Below are 18,514 nucleotides of genomic sequence, written 5' to 3'. Positions count from 1 at the left end.
GTTGCAAACTTTCAAATAAAAATATTTGCCAACTTAACCTTTATTTTAGAACTGGAAAGCTGTTCTGGGGAATGTTTGAGGATACTGTTGATAGTAGAATGAAGACCCCAGACACTACAGCCAAACACATTGCATATCTGCATTGAATATTTTCAGTACAGGTTTTCTGGGGGTGTCCTTGGATATTTATTTTTAAATAATCAAATGCACTTTTCCTAAAAGCATGGGCTGTCAAAAACTGTAAAATCATTTCTTAAAAGTATATAGGTTTACAAAACTAGTTTCTGAAATAGTTGTATAAACTGTCTAAAAGAAAAATAATATCCTCATCAAATGTATTTTGAAAATTATTTCAAAAGCTGAAATACTGAAAAATGATTATTAAGATTTCTGTGATATTCTGTTTAAATTTGGCCTAAAAAATATACCTCACTCTTCTTACTTATTTCAATGACTGGGGAAAAAAACTTAATATAATTTAATGTGCATGTCTAAGGTTTGGAACACTTTTGATCTTAAAGTGCATTTCTTCAAACTTCCAATATAAAAAATATGAAAAACAACAGATTTCATTAGTTAGTATCATGCTAGTGTCTATGAAAGAAATCTCTCATATTTTGACTACTTATAATCTTGATATATATTTTTAAAGATATAAAGCTTATTTTTCAAGGTCATATATTTAGGGACTGATACTGGCATTGTGAAAATTATCTCTACATATTTTGTTCATAGAAAGAAATCACTGAATACATTCTAAGATCTTGCATTTAAATTGTATTTTCTTCTATATCCTTAGAGACCAAGCAAGTAAAATTAAGTGAGAGAATACTGGACTTAGAATGAAGTTGTCAAAAGTCAGAAAGTTTGAAAATTTTTCAATAGTTGAGTACCAGATTCAGGTCACTTAATGAGTTGTAAATGGGAGGATGAAAGTAATTTGTACCAAAAAACATATTGTGAAATAACTGAACTGTAGTTAGTTGAAGAACAGTGAATGATGATTCAAATTTTAGCTGGAAAAATGTAACATGTGAATGTTAGCCAAGTTGTAAGTTAGTGGGTTTTTTTTTAATTTTAGAAAGCCAAAAGTGGGCAATAAGTCATTATCAAGCATTTAAAACTCTAAGGCCTTTATTACTTCACAGTTGGGGGGGGGAGCTAGAAATAGTCATTTTAGAGATTGAGAAAATGTCAACAGAATGATTACTGGGTAATTATCGGGTAACTATAACAACTATCTTGGCTATTTTTGAGTGTTAGGATAGTTTTGCTGAGTTTAGAACTTATTTTAATTAATTTAAATTTTTTTTTTGTTCTTTAACTTGCAGATTATGGAGTCCTCTGGTACACCTTCAGTTACCCTAATAGTAGGCAGTGGCCTTTCTTGCTTGGCCTTGATCACCCTAGCAGTTGTCTATGCAGCATTATGGAGGTATGTAATCACTTCATACATTTGAAATGCAGTGCTCTGTGTTTCAGAGTTAAATTAGGAAATATGATAACCATTATATGTTTGCTTTTCCTAATTCACTGGAAAAAATATTTTTAGTACAGAGTTATAATTGCTGTCATTAAGCTATAATAAATGGACCCAATAATAATAATAATAATAAATGTTTACCCAATTTTCTTATCTGTGTTTACCTGAGAACATAAACAAAGCACACACATATTTTTCTTCCCAATTCAAATGATGGTAGCTCTCAACAAGTTGCTTAATCCCCATGCAGGGTATTCTTACACCCCTAGTAAACTCTATGTGTGATTTTTATAATATTTACCCAAATTGCTGTTAAGCTTGAGAGTTTAATTGATATAGCCAAATTAATTTCTCTGTTACAGAAATATGGTCTCTAAGTTCTTAAGTGTTAGATGCATACTTTCAGTATGTCCCAGACACTAGTTCAAATCTTCTGTAATATTAATGCAGTAGCATAATACCTCAGTGCTCTGAAAAAAAGCCTTTGGTTGAATATTTTGGATGAGTCAGATTTTCACAAATTGATTAAGTCAGAAAAACACATAAACAAGGTCAAGTGATTAAAAAAAGTGTACATTATTTAAAATTGCATCTGCGTGATACAAAAATGTAGTACTTCTTGAAGAATTGTTTTTCTATTAAAATCAGATCTGTGAAGTTTGCTATGTCCACTCATTTAATAAACTGGTACATAACTAGTATATAATCAAATTTCCAAACTCCTCATGGATTTTTAAATGTTAAACATTTTTACACCCATTTTGATTATTTTAAAATGTTATAGAAACAGTTACTATATTAATAAATAGATAATTTTTATTATTTCTTGAAAAAATTACAATATTAACATTTCAAAAGTAGCCAGTCTAGGGTTGTACTTACCTTTTACTTAACATAAAAAATAGTTGAAAAATTAATTATAATTTCATAAGGAAAGATCATTTTATTTAACATCTTTTTTAAAATTTTATTTACTTTTAGAAAGAGGTAAAGGGAGAGAGAAAGAAAGAAAGAGAAACATCAGTGTGTGGTTGCCTCTTGAGCACCCCCACTGGGAACCTGGCCTGCAACCCAGGCATGTGCCCTGACTGGGAATTGATCCAGCGACCCTTTGGTTCACCGGCTGGCACTCAATCCACTGAGCCACACCAGCCAGGGCTATTTAACATCATTTTCTAAAAAAAAAAAATTGTTCTCCATTATGTGTTTTACTTTTTTGTGGACAAAAATGAACTGTTCAGGATATTAAATTGTCAAAGATATTAAAATTTTCATTATGTGTACAAAAAATATGTACATATTCTTGGTCCACTGGCACAGATGCATATAATAGAGGTTCTTCTCCTTCTTGCAAAGGAGTTATCTGATAGTAAAATAGTGACACTCTGATAAGATACGGCCAATCCCATGAAATGGAGGAAATGCTTGGTCTAGGTATGGCATTGTACACAACAGAATCCAGGAGACAGGGCTCAGTCAACTAGGCATTGTTCTGCTAATAAAAAAGCAAGTCGAACAAAGGCTGAGAAGAAGACAACTTTCTCTCCCATGGTTGTCTAAATGGCACTTCAAGACAAATCAGGCAGTATTTGAGGGTCAGGATACTAGGTAATTAGAATAGTATCATAAGTTTTACTCACTGAAGTACTTAGAATTAAGTTTCCACTTCTCAGCACTTGAAGTTCAAGCACCAATTCCACCTTCTCTTCCCCCTCGACAGCTAACACTAGCACAAACACTGTTGATACAAATGATATATGAAATTTGTCAAAGAAGCACAGGATTGATTAATTCATAACAAAGGATTTTTTAATCCAGAAAATCCAGGAAAATCACCTATTCCAATAGTTACCTAAGAATCACCAAGACACCTGAAAGGACCTATCAAAATGACATGAAACTGAGAAGAATGGAAGAAAGGGCCTAGAAACAACATAAATTTGGATTCCTAGCAGTGAGTGACCATCAACTCATTGTCCACAATTAGAAGAATTGAACTAATGTAAATAGTTTGATAGAAGTTTTGAGACTCACAAATGATTATGTGAATCTTGTAGTGTAACAAATTCAGTGCATTTTATAAACACTAAATCTGCCTTATAAAATTATATGGTAATACTCATGTTAGGATCCTGCTTCTTTTTTTCTAATTAAAAAGTTTATTTTTTAAATTTTGTAAGGATATATAAAATGTGTGGACATCAGAATGATTTATATATATAATATATAGTATTTGAAATGTGTTGGTTTCCCACGTAGTTCATTAGCAATGTTCATGAAATAGTTAATACACTAAGCTATGGTCTTTCCATAAGTAGATATGTTCTGTAGAGTTCTTAGATCAAAGAGCAACTGAACATGTCCTTTCATCCCATGTATTGAAATGATGCATTCACAAATTTTGTTTAAAATATCAAACATGTATATTAAGAAGTGTTCAAAGTTGAGACATTTTGCCACTACTTCTAAGGCAATAATGTTACTCAGTATTACTGAAAATGGAAACATCTAAAGACACTTTGGAGTGTCCGTCTCAGTCTTTTATTACCACAATTTTCCTATTTGCAGGGCAAATGATATCACTGGAACCCTTTTAATAATGTCATCTCTGTGCTTCTTCTGTCATGGAGGCCATTAACATCATATGAAGGGTCAATTTTGTGCAGCCCTTAAACTTTTTATGTTACATCTACCACAAAAAAAAAAACACACAAAAACCTCCATATCTGATGATGTTTTCAGTATCCCAGTATGTGGCTTACTATATTTTTAGATACTGATAATGGCAGGGACAAGGTTAAGCAACTCTTGAGGCAATTACAAAAGCAACCTAGGTTAACCCTATTTGAGTTTGTTTAGCAAAAAGAGGAAATTTTTGATACAATTTTTTTTATTTTGTTACTCCTGGATTTTTTATTTCTCTTCTGAATTGTGTGATGGGATGTGAGGCTTCTGCCTAAATACTCCTCAGAGACAGAGAGAGTGAGATTTAATCTTCCGAAGAGCACCTCCATGTCTCTGGAACCCCCCACTGAACACTGCAAAGGAAAGCCCACACCTGCTGTGGAAAGTGATTTTGTGTTCTAATACAAACTGAACAGTTTCAAACACATAGCAAGTACAAGTGTGTCTTTTTGTTACTGTCACTAAGCTATTTACTACAGGGTACAGTAAAGCAAAATAGCTGTTACCCTTTCAGGGTAAACAGCTGGTAGAACATTTGATTCTAAGCAGTTTTCTCCATGGCTTACAATCTTGATGAACTTACAAATTATATAACAGTCTGTCTATAGCACTTCTTCATAAGGGTAAAATATGGAAGATGACATGTAATTTTCCGGCCTAATGATGAGTTATTATTTCTAGGTTTGATTAGCTTTTAGAGATTAAACTTCGGGGGGGGGGTTCTCTTTGTTTGGAACAAGTTATTTAGGAAAAGTAAAATATAAGCAGTAGCAGCCTGACTACATAAAAATACTCGAGTGGATGAAATGGTGGATGAAGTGCTCGTGGTTTCATGAGCATAATGGATATTCCAGTAAACAAGGGAGACTTCAGAATCTCCCTTTCCTTTTGGTTCTCAGAGTTTCTATTGGTCGATTTATATGAGAATACTTAACATATTATATACATACATACATAAAGGTAATTATGCTGATTAATATACTTGCAAGAAATTTTATATTTCTAGTAAAAAAATATGCTGATAACAGTTGTGTAACTTAGGCCCTATCGGAAAAGTTATATTCACACTGATTTCTTTAAAAAAAAGTTTTAAAGGACCCTAGATCAAGCCATGCCAGTATAAAGTTGGGTCTCGAAGAATAATCTTTATTTTAAAAACTTAAAACATTTTTGTCCTTATAAAGTCTGTATTTTAGTATTTCTTGGATGAATTCCACCAATTTGCATGATATAGGATTCTTTATCTTTCTGTTGAATTTTAAAGTTGGGTACTCTCTCTCTCTCTGGCTAGGTACATACGCTCTGAGAGGTCCATAATTCTAATTAACTTCTGCCTGTCTATCATCTCATCCAACATCCTCATACTGGTTGGACAGACTCAGACTCATAATAAGGTATGACTGGTAGTTATTCTGATTCTCTTTGTGTATTTCTGGTTTGAAAGAAAGTTGGTTATTGATAATCTAAACATTTATTATAGATAAAGACCATCTGACAATTTTTTTAAATATCTTATTTCTGAACAAAAATATTGCCTATTCCAGACCAGATATACGTTCCCTCAGCTTAATTTCCTGGGGATTGAGACGCTGTTTAATATAGTAAAATATGTGTTTGTTAAACATTATGTCAAATCTCTATTAGTTCAAAGCTTTAGAACATCAAAAGCACAAATTTTGATTCATTACCCTAATCATAATAAGGTTGCCTGTGTTTTGGTCTAGTTTATTCACATACTGATTCCAAAAATTCAACTCTAAATTATTTACGAGTATAATATAGATCTTGAAAATTTATGTAAAATTTTTCTATAGGCAATAATCAAAGACAATATCAGGTGAAAGCAACTCTAGGTTTTTGCCTTTCATAACATTTTACTTAACCTAAGTTATTTTTATGCTTAATTAGCATTGCAATTCTTGAAATGCATAGTCACTTTCAGCAGAATCAGAAAGTATAGGTTCTGCTTATAAGAACTGACTTGAGTTGAATGACTGTGTTTGTTCCAGAAGTGACTGTCAGCTCTCCTTACTAAACTACTCTGAAATGCATTCCAAGAATCCCATAGTAGCAGGCTTAAATTAACTTAGCCCTACCTCAAAGGAATTCTGGTAAACACTGCTTTAATAACGTGTCGATCAACTCAGGCCTGTGTTTTGCTCAATTTTTTTTATTTTCAAATACTAAAGCCAATAATTGAACTTTTTTCCACATAAGCTGTCATAAAATAAAATGTACTTTTCATTAGGCTCCTGTCTTATAGTAGATACTTGTAGGACATGTATAGTTAAAGTTTTCTCCACCAAAGTCTGCTTTCCTTGTAATTGTTTACTATCCACTCTTGAGTTATGCCCCTCATTACAATATAATCTTTAGAAGAAAATATGCTTTTAAAATTGTTTCATGCTCTGTGGCAAAGTTATTACAAGTTCTGAGACAAGTGGTAAAATACAATTGTCCACAAGGTTTGCTAGATATTACAGTGTTTATTGTCTGAATCTTTTTGTCCAATAGAAATAGAATATAAGCCACAAATGCAAGCCATATATATAATCATAATATCTTAGTAGCCACATTAACAAAATAAAAACAGTGAAGTTAATTTTAATAATATAGTGGGTCCTCAAATAATGTCGGTCTGTTCAACATCATTACTATATTAACATTGATGAGATGCTGTAGGACCAAGGTGTCAAACTCATTTTCACCAGGGACCATATCAGCCTCCCAGTTGCCTTCAAAGGGCCGAATATAATTTCAACTCCTTAATAGTTATAAGTTACATTTATACAACCCTAAATTTATTTCAGCTCTTAGAAGGCAACTGTAATGCTGATGTGACCCCTGGTGAAAATGTGTTTGACATCCCTGCTGTAGGAATTTAACTCATTTATATCAATTAGCCGATGGTAAAATTGGTTTCCTTATGCGTTGTTTTACTCAGTGGCAGGACCAATTGATGATAAATGAAGACTGACTGTATGTTATATTTAATTCAATATATCCAAAAGATGACCTTTTAACACATAATTACTATATTTAAATGCTAATACAATATTTTACAATAGTTTTATTAAGTCTTAAGGATCTGGATGTAATTTATACTTACAATACATCTCAATTCAGGCTAGGTCTATTTCATTTGCTCAGTGAATATTATATTGTGTAGGTCTAAATGCTACTAATATTCTAAAACTAAATAATCTGAAGAAATTACATTCTTCTTGCCCATTTTGGCTTTCCCAGGTTTCCAATGCTCCTATTTTATATGAAAATTCTATAAATATTAGGAACATAAAAGGCAAGATAAGATAAATCTAGTTTTGTCATTTCTGAGTATAAAGAATAGTTGGTAAGGGCTTAGTTAAAAACAAAAATTTTGGTGGTGTTTGGGTTCTCCCCAAGCAGTCAACTGCACAATAGATTCCACCTGGTTTGGGGATTATAGTGGTTCTGTTCCAGATAGACTACACTCATTTTTGCTGACACAGTTATTGATGCTTGTGGGAAGGAGTAGGTGGTAGGTGGTAGTGGTGATGAACAAAATAATACATTTTTGGTTTTCTTATGCTATGTTAATGTTGCTTTATAGGCTCTGCAGAGATGATCTTGCAAGCCTGAGACAATTCACTATAGAGTGATTGGGAGGGAAAAGTGTAAAACACTGGGGTTTTATTCTTAGTTATTATAAAAAAAAAATCAAGTTTCCGAAGGGTATAATCATATAGTTGACTGTGAAATACATGCTGGATGGAATTAAGTTGACCCTATTCCATTTTAAATACGTGTGAAATAGTAGTGTGTGAAAAGCTATACCTGCTTTACTGCATTTGGGATTAATGATTTCTCAGCAAAAAAAAATACAACAGGAAAATTACAAAATGTGTCATCTGCGTTTCTCTGGATAAACTGCAGGAAAGTGTTTTTAAAATGTAAACTATTTATCAGTGGCAGTATTTTATTTACATTTGTGTAGGACCCTGTTGCTGCTGTAGGCAGTTTGTAGTTGATCAGATTCCTATATGTGACTTTCCTAGTAAGTTTTGATTGATGCTTTAGTATTCCCCACTTGGAAAAATAGAAACAACTGAGAGAGCTTTTTGATGAACATGTTATTTGGTACAGCCTCTGAGAGTTGTCATGGCTCGTTTGTGTGAAAACTGGCATTCGATACTGATGTCCAGAATAGTTTTGAAGTGTCATACTGGGGTCTTTCTCTGAATTGCTTGTTGAAATGTAATGGACTTGATTATCTCACTAGAGTATTCCTGCTTTCTTTGAGTTGAGATTGAAAGAAGCTGAAATAACCCATTGTTAAAAATATTATGTATTCAAAAAGCTATAGAGTCAACTGTTGATAGCATAGTAAAGAATAAAATGCAGTTGCTTATATCTCTTATTAATATTCAGTGAAAAATTTAATTATAACTCACTTCATTATATTTTAAGCTTTCTCATAAAATGTCATTGTGCTTTGATCTTTACGCATTTATAATTTTGACCAGGATATTCATGTATCACTCAAATATTGTTCATTTTTGAAGTTTCCATTCTACCTTAAGGTATAAATTATTTTGTCTTTTTTAAAATATATTTTATTGATTATGTTATTACAGTTGTCCCATTTTTCCTCCTTCACTCCCCTCTACCCTGCACACCCCCTTTGCCCTCATTTCCCCCATTTAGTTTATGTCCATGTGTCATACATATAAGGTCTTTGGCTTCTACATTTCCCATACTATTCTTACCCTCCCCCTGTCTATTTTGTACCTACCATCTATGCTACTTAGTCTCTGTACCTTTTCCCCCCTCTCTCCTCCTCCCACTCCCTTGTTGATAACCCTTCATGTGGTCTCCATTTCTGTGGTTCTGTTCCTGTTCTAGTTGTTTGCTTAATTTGCTTTTGTTTCAGATGTGGTTGTTAATAATTGTGAGTTTACTGTCATTTTACTGTACATGTTTTTTATCTTCTTTTTCTCAAATAAGGCCCCTTAACATTTCATATAATAAGGACTTGGTGATGATGAACTCCTTAAATTTGACCTTCTGAAAATTTATCTGCCCTTCCATTCTAAATGAAAGCTTTGCTGGATAAAGCAATCTCAGATATAGGTCTTTGGATTTCCTGACTTGGAATACTTCTTTCCAGCCCCTTCTTGCCTGTAAGGTCTCTTGTGAGAAATTAGCTGATAGTTTGATGGGAACTCCTTTGTAGGTGACTGTCCCCTTATCTCTTGCTGATTCTAGGATTCTCTCCTTAATTTTAACCTTGGCTAATGTAATTATGATGTGCCTTGGTGTATTCCTCCTTGAGTCCACCTTCTTTGGGACTCTCTGAGCTTCCTAGACTTCCTGAGAGTATTTCCTTTGTCAGAGTGGGAAAGTTCTCCTTTATTATTTATTCGAATAAGTTTTCCACTTGTTGCTCTTCCTCTTCTCTTTCTGGTACCCCTATAATTTGGATGTTGGAACGTTTAAAGATGTCCTGGAGGTTCCTAAGCCTCTCCTCATTTTTTTTTGAATTCTTGTTTCTTCAATTCTTTTTCTGACTGGATGTTTATTTCTTCCTTCTGGTCCACAGTATTGATTTGAGTCCCAGTTTCCTTCCCATCACTATTGGTTCCCTGTACATTTTTCTTTATTTCACTTAGAATAGCCTTCATTTTTTAAATCTAATTTACAACCAAACTCAACCAATTCTGTGATTTCTGATTACCAGTATTTTGAACTGTGCATCTGATAGCTTACCTACCTCTTCATCGCTTAGTTGTATTTGTTCTGGAGCTTTGATCTGTTCTTTCGTTTGTGTCATTTTTTTTGTCTTGACACACCTGTTACATAGTGAGAGGCAGAGCCTTAGGCATTCACCAGGGTGGGGTAACCCATGTATCTGGGTAGTGACACTGTATGTGGGGTAGGGGTCCAAGAGGGAACAATGGCGCTTGATGGATTTCAATTACTTCTCCCGCTTCCCACAAACAAACTGGGCCTCTTTTATGCTGAATCCCAGGTGGGTGGGCTTGTCTACATTCTAGGACCCTGTGGGTCTCTCCAATGAAATCTCCTGTGAGGCTGGGAGTTCCTCCCAGCACCTGAACCCACACACGTGTTTTCAATGAGTGGTTTGAGGCTTTATTTCCCTGCGCTGGGGCCCTGGGTTGCCCTGTCAGTTCTGCTCCCCAGTTTCGCCTGGTTTATCTGCATGCAAATGTCCCACCACCCAGGCTGCCAGCTGCCTTGTGTGCCATGCCCCGTTCTACAATCTGCCACTTCGCTGGGTCCCCCAACCGCCACCTTGTCATGGCTCCTCTCTGCCCTGGCTGCCTGACTCTGCCCCTCCTACAGGTCTGGATGAATGTGTCTTCTTTAACTCCTTGGTTGTCAGACTTCCATACAGTTCAATTTTCTGTCTGTTCTGGTTGTTTTTTGTTTTTAAATTATTGTTGTCTTTCTTTTGGTTGTGTGAGGAGGCACAGTGTGTCTACCTATGCCTCCATCTTGGCCAGACATAAGGTAAGAATATTTTTTCATTGAGCCTGATGGTATATTTTGCAGAAAGCAAAGTTTATTTTGGAAACATATATTCAGAGAATAGCTTTCTTAATCACAAAAATATATGCTTGCTTCTTGCTAAAATGTTCTGAGATCATTTATTATATTAAACGTTTCATAGCATTCATTTTAACTTATAGAAGCCAAATTTGGTGACACTCTTGGGTGTTGGTGTTGTAGTTGTTAGTGGTAGTGGCTTTGTGGGGTTAGATAACAGTGGCCACCCAACAACTTTGAGATGTTCAGGGACAGTAGACAGTTACTACCAGGTTATAATGAAAGCAAGTTAAGTACAGATTCCATCGCACACTTAGATGTTTATTGGAGAAATACTTATTAGCAAATCAGGAGCAACACCTGTTCTATAAACATAATGAAGTCTTAGCTCTTTCTCATTTTAGGTACTTTGACTAGACCTCATATGCAACATTGACTTAAGGTGGACATAACAACCCTCTAGAAGCAGAATTCTGTGCCCTTTGTCAGCATGGTTCAGTCAGAATCCTCCTAGTCCAACAAAGCTGTGGATCCATCTCTGAGAAGCACAGGATCTAGGTCTCAGTGGACACTTCACGCAGTTCATTCAGGAGTAGGAAGTGTTTAACTATATTAATTTACATTGCTTCCATGCCTCTATTTTTTACCAAAGGAAGCCCATTAATACATTCACCATAATGATTAATCAGGCACTAGTTCATCACCTTTCACATTCAGTTTGTTGCTGAGCACAGTGTTGATTGTGATACATTTACCTGGATCAAAAAGACTTGCAGTTGCCACCAATGAAATACGGCTCTTTCAAATATAATGCCCACTTACCATTCTGTTCTGTGCATTCCTGGACAGCTAGAATTAAAGGTTAAACTAAGTAGCACATATATAGTATCATAGTGAAAATATCCAGGTATTATAAAATACATTCAAAGAGCCTAAAAATGTTAAACATTTTGAAAAAATAATATTCAAATATGAGAAAAATATAGACACTAACTTATTGCCAAGAGACCCAGCAAAATCCTCATTGACAGATCAAGGGAAGCTTTCCACATTGTTTTGGATGGGCAAATATTTTCTTAGCACTACTTTGGAGGAATTTATCTCATGGTTCTTTGTGTATCTATTGAAGTACATGATGAAATATGTTTTTTAGTATTGGAAAAAAGTGCTCTGCTAGGGCACTTTTTAAAAGTCATATATTCTACAGTTTTTTTTACTTAATCTTGCACTCATTTATACCCTTTCTAAAGTGCTATGGTTTGTGTTATTTAGCTTGTGTAGAGATAGTAATGATGGGCCAAACTAGAAGGCCAGCTGTGGTCATTGTAATAGAAAAACGTTTTGTGTTTTCTGAAGTGTGTTTTTAAAAATATTGAATGTAAATACCTTGAGTTGGGTGAAATACTCTGTAATTCACCTATTTCCCCAATCACAACCCAGAGACATGGGTTACCCCACCCTGGGTTTCTTTTGCTAGAGACCCAGATTTTTCACATATTACTTATATCCCTGGCCTCTGAATACATATGTGTTGAAGCTCTGAGAAAGAATATCGAGTGTGTTTTCAGCTCTCCATACTGTTTCTCAGGAAACCCAATAACACAATCTGCCTCTCCCTTAGAATTCAGTGATTTTCATGCTTGCCTGGGGGCATGTATTGAATATCTTTCAGTTGGTGATGTTTAAGAGCAGGCACTCTAGGCCAAACAGGCCTAAGCATCCTACATCTACCTTGTGCTTCCCAGTCGTATGATCTTGAGTGTGTTACTCAGCCTCTCTAGACCTTAGCTTCTCCTTGGTATCTTTCTTACAGTGTTACTGTCAAGGTTACATGAGCTAGTACATATGAAGCACTTGGTAAGTGCTCCTTAAACAGTAGCTGTGACTATGGTGGTGATAACACTGACCCCCACATGTACATCTGATTCTATACTTCTGTTCTGAACTTCAGATTTTCTTGTGTCCAATTTTTTTGCTTATTGCTAAATTCACCACTCATGTCCCTGCCCCACACTCCACTATATTCTGTATAAATTGAATGTATTTTCTGTAGTCTCTAACCCAGTTACAGAAGCTAGAACTCTGAGAGTAATCTTTGATTTCTCCTTTTATCTCATGTAGTCAATCTAATTAATCATCTATCCATGCCAGTAGTACCTTCACATAGTTCTCAAATTCAACTTTTGTCTTCTATCAGGTACAAATAATCATCTTTACTAATCTACCACTTCCAATATCACTAAACCCAATCTCTACCTTGTAGTCCAAGTGATGGAGCTAAAATTGAAATTAGACCACTCCACTTTCCTTCACAAACATGTTTTTTTTGTACTACGTATGCTGTTACAGTTCCCACTTTTTCTCACTTTCTCCACCTTCTCTCAGCACTACCCTCTCCCCTCTCCAAGCCAGTCTCCATATTGTTGTCTGTGTCCATGGATTGTACACAAATATTTTTTGGTTAATCCCTTCACCATCTTTCACCATGTTACCCTACTATCATCTCCTTCCTGGCATCTGCCAGGATGTTTAATGTATCTAAGCTTTTGTTACTGTTTTATTTGTTACTTTATTGTGGTCATTAGATTCCATATATAAGTATGGTCATGTGGTACGTTTATTTCACTGATTGGCTTAATTCACTTAGCATAATTTTCTCCAGATTATTCATTCCTGTTGTAAGAGTTTCTTCTTTTTTAGTGCTGCATAGTATTCTATTGTGTAAATATACTACAGCTTTTTATCCACTCATCTACTGATGGGCACTTAGGCTGTTTCCAAATCTTGTCTATTATAAATAGTGCTTCTATAAACATAGGGGTGCACATATAATTTTTTATATTGATGTTTCAGGATCCTTGGGGTATATTCCCCAGATGTGGAATCACTGGGTCAGAAGGGAGTTTTATTTTTAACTTTTTAAGGATACTTCATATTGTTTTCCACAGTGGCTATACCAGACTGCATTCCCACCAACAGTGTACTAGGGTTCCCTTTGCTCCACATTTTTGCCAACCAACGTTTGTTGATTTATTGATGGTAGCCATTTTGACAGAAGTAAGGTAATAGCTTATTGAGGTTTTAATTTGCATTTATATGATGATTAGTGATGTTGAGCACTTTCTCATATATCTACAGGCCCTCTGTGTGTCCTATTTGGATAACTGTCTATTCAGGTTTTTCTCCCATTTCGTAACTGGGTTGTTTGTCTTCCTGGCATTGATTTGTATTAGTTATTTGTATATTTTGGAGATTAACCCCTTGTCAAATGTATCACTGCTAAAAAGATTCTCCCATAAACTGTATTCTCTGTTTGTCTTGCTGATTGTTTCTTTAGCTGTACAGAAGCTTTTTAAGTTGATGTAGCCCCATTTGTTTATTTTTATCCTTGTCTCCCTTGTTCTAGGGCACAGGTGGCAAACACAAGGCCTGAGGGCTGAACTCAGCCCAGCACCTTGTTTTTACCCAGGGGCAGCACCAAGCTCCTTGCCCCTAGACGAGAAGTAGTTACATTTATACAGTCCTAAAATTACTTTCCACCCTTTGAAGGCAACCACGAGGCTGATGTGGCCCCTGGTGAAAATGAGTTTGACACCCATGCTCTAAGGGCTATATGGGCAAAAATATTTGTATTTTGAATATCTGAGATTTTACTGCCCATATTTCTTTCTAGGATTTTTATGGATTTGTGATTTACTTTTAAGTCTTTTGCCCATTTTGAGTTTATTTTTGTGTATGGTGTAAGTTGGTGATCTAGTTTTTTTTTTTTTTTGCATGTACCAGTCCAGTTTTCCCAACATCATTTATTGAAGAGTCTGTCTTTGCTCCATTGTATGTTCTTGCCACCTTTGTCAAATACCAATTGCTCATACAGACATGGGTTTATTCCTGGGCTCTCTGTTCTGTTCCATTGATATGTATGTCTGTTTTTATGCCAGTACCAGGCTGTTTTTATTACAGTAGAACCTTATAATATAGTTTGATATCAGAAGTTGTGATACCTCCAGCTTTGTTCTTCTTTTGCAAGATTGCTGAGGCTATTTGGGGTCTTTTGGGGTTCCACATAAATTGTTGGATATTTGCGCTAGTTCTGGGAAGTATGCCACTGGTATTTTAATAGGAATGACATTGAATGTACAGACTGCTTTGGGTAGAATTGCCATTTTAATAAGGTTAATTCTCCCAATGCATGAACACAGTATATGCTTTTACTTATTTATATCTTCCTCAATTTCTTTCTTCAGTAGACTACAGTTTTCCAAGTACACATTAAATTTATTCCTAGGTACTTTTTTTTATTGCTCCAGTACTAATTTGAATTTTTTTCTTAGTTTCTTTGATAGATCATTATTGGTATATAAAAATGCCATTGATTTCTGGGTATTAATTTTGTAACCTGCTATTTTGCCAAATTCATCTATTAGGTCTAATAGTTTTTGGTGGAACCTTTGATGTTTTTATGTATAATATCATGTCATCTGTATCATGAATAATGATACATATGTTTTCTATGTATAATATCATGTCTAAGTAGCATGAATAATGATACGGGTGCTTTCTATGTATAATATCATGTCAAAGTATCATGAATAGTGATAGCTTTACTTCCTCCTTTCCAATTTAGATGCATTTTGTTTCTTCTTCTTGTCTGATTGCTGTAGCTAGGACTTCAAGAATTAATGTTGAATAACAGTAGCGAAAGCAGACATTCCTGTCTTTTTTCTGATCTTAAGGGGGCACTTTTAGTTTTTGTCCTTTGAGAATGATGTTAGCTATAGGTTTTTCCTATGTGGCCTTTATTTTGTTGAGGTATGATTTCTCTATTCCTACTCTGCTAAGCATTTTTATCATAAGTGGGAGCTGGATTTTATCAAATGCTTTTTCACATCTATTGGTATGCTCATGTGATTTTTGTCTTTCATTTTGTTTATGTAATGAATCATATTTACTAATATATGAATATTATACCAATGTAGGAGATCATTCTGTGTGGCATGGGCCCAGCCCCCAGTGGCAAACATTTATTGCAAAGTAACTTCCTAAAATACATGCTAAACCTTCCTAGGATCAGTGTAACAGTCCAAACATTTTTGTCCTTTTTATTTGCAAATATCCCTCTTCTGTGATGTGATTAGCGAAATTGGCTCCTTTGTTTTCTGTAAAAGGTAACCACCTAAAGCAACCTATGCAGATAAATGAGTACCATAATGTAATGTGCTGAGAAACCCAATAAAGGTGGGTCACTGCAAGGGCCATGGCTTTCGCTCCCCTTGAGAGAAAAGCCATACTGTCCCTTTTCCTCCACCAGACTCGGCAGTGCATGTGAATGTCCCATTTCATCCATAATGACGCAGACACTGTGGGCCAGTGTCCGCATCATACCAAACTTCCATCTGTGGGATAAATACCTCTTGATCATTGTGTATGATCTTTTGATGTATTGCTAGATTCAGTTTGCTAATGTTTTATTGAGGATTTTAGCATCTATGTTAATCAGGAATATTGGCCTATAATTTTCTTCTTTCTTGTGCCTTTACCTGGTTTTTGGAACTAAGATAATACTGGCCTCATAGAAAAAGTTTGGAAATCTTCCCTCCTCTTGAATTTTTTGGAATAGTTTCAGAATAATCAGTGATAGTTCTTTGAATGATTGGTAAAATTCTCCTCTGAAGACATCTGGTCCAGGACTTTTTTGTGCCAGGAGATTTTTGATTACTGCCTCAATTTCATTTATTGTTATCAGTCAATTCAGGCTTTCTGCTAATTCCTGTTTCAGTTTTGAGAATTTGCATGTTTCTAGAAATTTATCCATCTTTCCCAGGTTGACCAATTTTTTGGCATACAGTTGTTCATAGTAATTTCTTACAATACCATGTATTTCTGCAATATCATCTGTTATTTTGCCTCTTTCATTTCTAGCTTTATTTATTTGGGTTCTCTGCCTCCTATTTTTGATGAATCTAGTTAAAGATTCATCAGTCTTGTTTATCTTTTCAAAGAATAAATCCCTGGTTTCATCTTCTGAATTGCTTTTGTAGTCTCTATGTCAGGGGTGTCAAACTCTTTCACTGGGGGGCCACCAGCCTTGTGGTTCCCTTCAAAGGGCTAAGTGTAATTTTAGGACCTTATAAATGTAACTACTCCTTAACCATTAAGCAAGATCTCAGTGCTGCCCCTGGGTAGAAACAAGGTGCCAGCCCAGATACAGCAAGGGGGGGGGCTGGATTTGGCCCTCAGGTCTTGTGTTTGACACTTGTGCTCTATGTCATTAATTTCCACTCTGATCTTGATTTTTTCCACCCTTCTACTTGCTTTGCACTGTGGTTGTTGTTGTTTCTCGATTTATTTTTTTAGGTCTAATGTTAGATTGTTTACTTGAGATTTTTCTTGCTTCTTCAGGTAGACCTGTAGTGCTATGAATTTCCTTCTCAGAACTGCTTTTGCTGCATCCCATAGGTTTTGCATTGTTGTGGGTTCATCTTCATTTGTTTCCAGGAACTTTTTGATCTTGTCTTTGATCTCATTTGTTACCCATTTGTTATTTAGTAACATGGTATTTAGCCTACATGTATTTGAATGTAGGCTAAATACATTCAAATGCATTTGAGTCTTTTGTATTTTGAGGTTGATTTATAATTTAATGACACTGTGATCCTAGAAAATGCTTGATAAGATTTCAACTTTCTTGAAATTTTTAAGGCTTGTTTTGCAGCCTAACATGTGGTCTTTGAGAATGATCCATGTGCACTTGGGAAGAATGTATATACTTCTTCTTCGAGGTAAACTGTTTTATAAAAATGTATTTGATCTACTGTGTCATTTCATGCCACTATATTCTTGTTGATTTGTTGTCTGAAAGATCTGTCCTTTGTTGACAATGGGGCATTAAAATCCCCTAGTATGACACTATTGTTGTTGACATCTTCCTTAAAGTCCACCAACATATTTTTATGTATTTAGGTACCCCTGTATTGGGTGCATATATATTTACATGTGTTATGTCCTTTTGTTGGATCTATCCCTTTAAAATTATATAATGACCATCTTTATCTTTCTTTATGGCCTTTATTTTAAAGTCTATTTTGTCAGATATAAGTATTGCTATACCTGACTTTATTTTGCTTCCATTTGCATGGAATATTTTCCTCCATCCTTTACTCTCAGCCTGTAGAAATCTTTTGCTCTGAGGTGGGTCTCTTGTAGACAGGATATATATGGATTGTGCTTTCTTATCCATTTGGCTACACTATGTCTTTTGATTGGAGTATTTAATCCACTTACATTTAAGGTTATTATAGGTAGGTGCTTATTTATTACCATTTTTTTATATTGTACCTTTGATTTTCTCTCTATTTCTTCTTCTTACAGAAGGTCCTCTAACATTTCTTGCAATGCTGGTTTGATGGTAGTGAACTCCTTTAACCTTACTTTGTCTGGGAAGGTCTTTATTTGGCCTTCAGTTTTAATTGAGAGCCTTGCTGGGTGGAACAATCTAGGCTGCATGTTCTTAGCTTTCATTACTCTGAATATTTTTTGTGAACGTGTATTGTCTCACTTCCTGTATAAGTAATTTTCAAATGGTCTCAGACACAAGGAGTGAAAGTGTTTTCTTTATCAAACTTTCTATTCACTGATTTATTTGCATTAGTATACTAGGGCTCAAGAATAAATGTTAGGGAGAAAGAGTTCTATAGCTTATAAAATTTGAGAAGCCTTGAACATGACTTGTGCTGACCTCTCCATTCTTGTTCTATTTTACTACCTTTTGTTTATCATGCTACCAGCACCAAACTGCTT

General features: G+C 35.0%; 1 protein-coding gene across 1 annotated transcript in view; it reads left to right on the top strand.

Annotated features, from left to right (window-relative positions):
- ADGRB3 (adhesion G protein-coupled receptor B3) overlaps positions 1-18,514 on the top strand; it is a 736,029-nt gene that overhangs the window by 573,944 nt on the left and 143,571 nt on the right. The window contains exons 18-19 of the mRNA XM_037139787.2: positions 1,332-1,435; positions 5,460-5,562. Of these exons, the coding sequence (XP_036995682.2) occupies positions 1,332-1,435; positions 5,460-5,562 (207 nt within the window). The remainder of the gene's footprint in view (positions 1-1,331; positions 1,436-5,459; positions 5,563-18,514) is intronic.

The sequence above is a fragment of the Artibeus jamaicensis genome, unplaced genomic scaffold, assembly GCF_021234435.1.
Source record: "Artibeus jamaicensis isolate MK-2021 breed Jamaican fruit bat unplaced genomic scaffold, CSHL_Jam_final contig_388, whole genome shotgun sequence".
NCBI lineage: Eukaryota > Metazoa > Chordata > Mammalia > Chiroptera > Phyllostomidae > Artibeus > Artibeus jamaicensis.
This window is presented reverse-complemented; position numbering and strand designations above follow the sequence as displayed.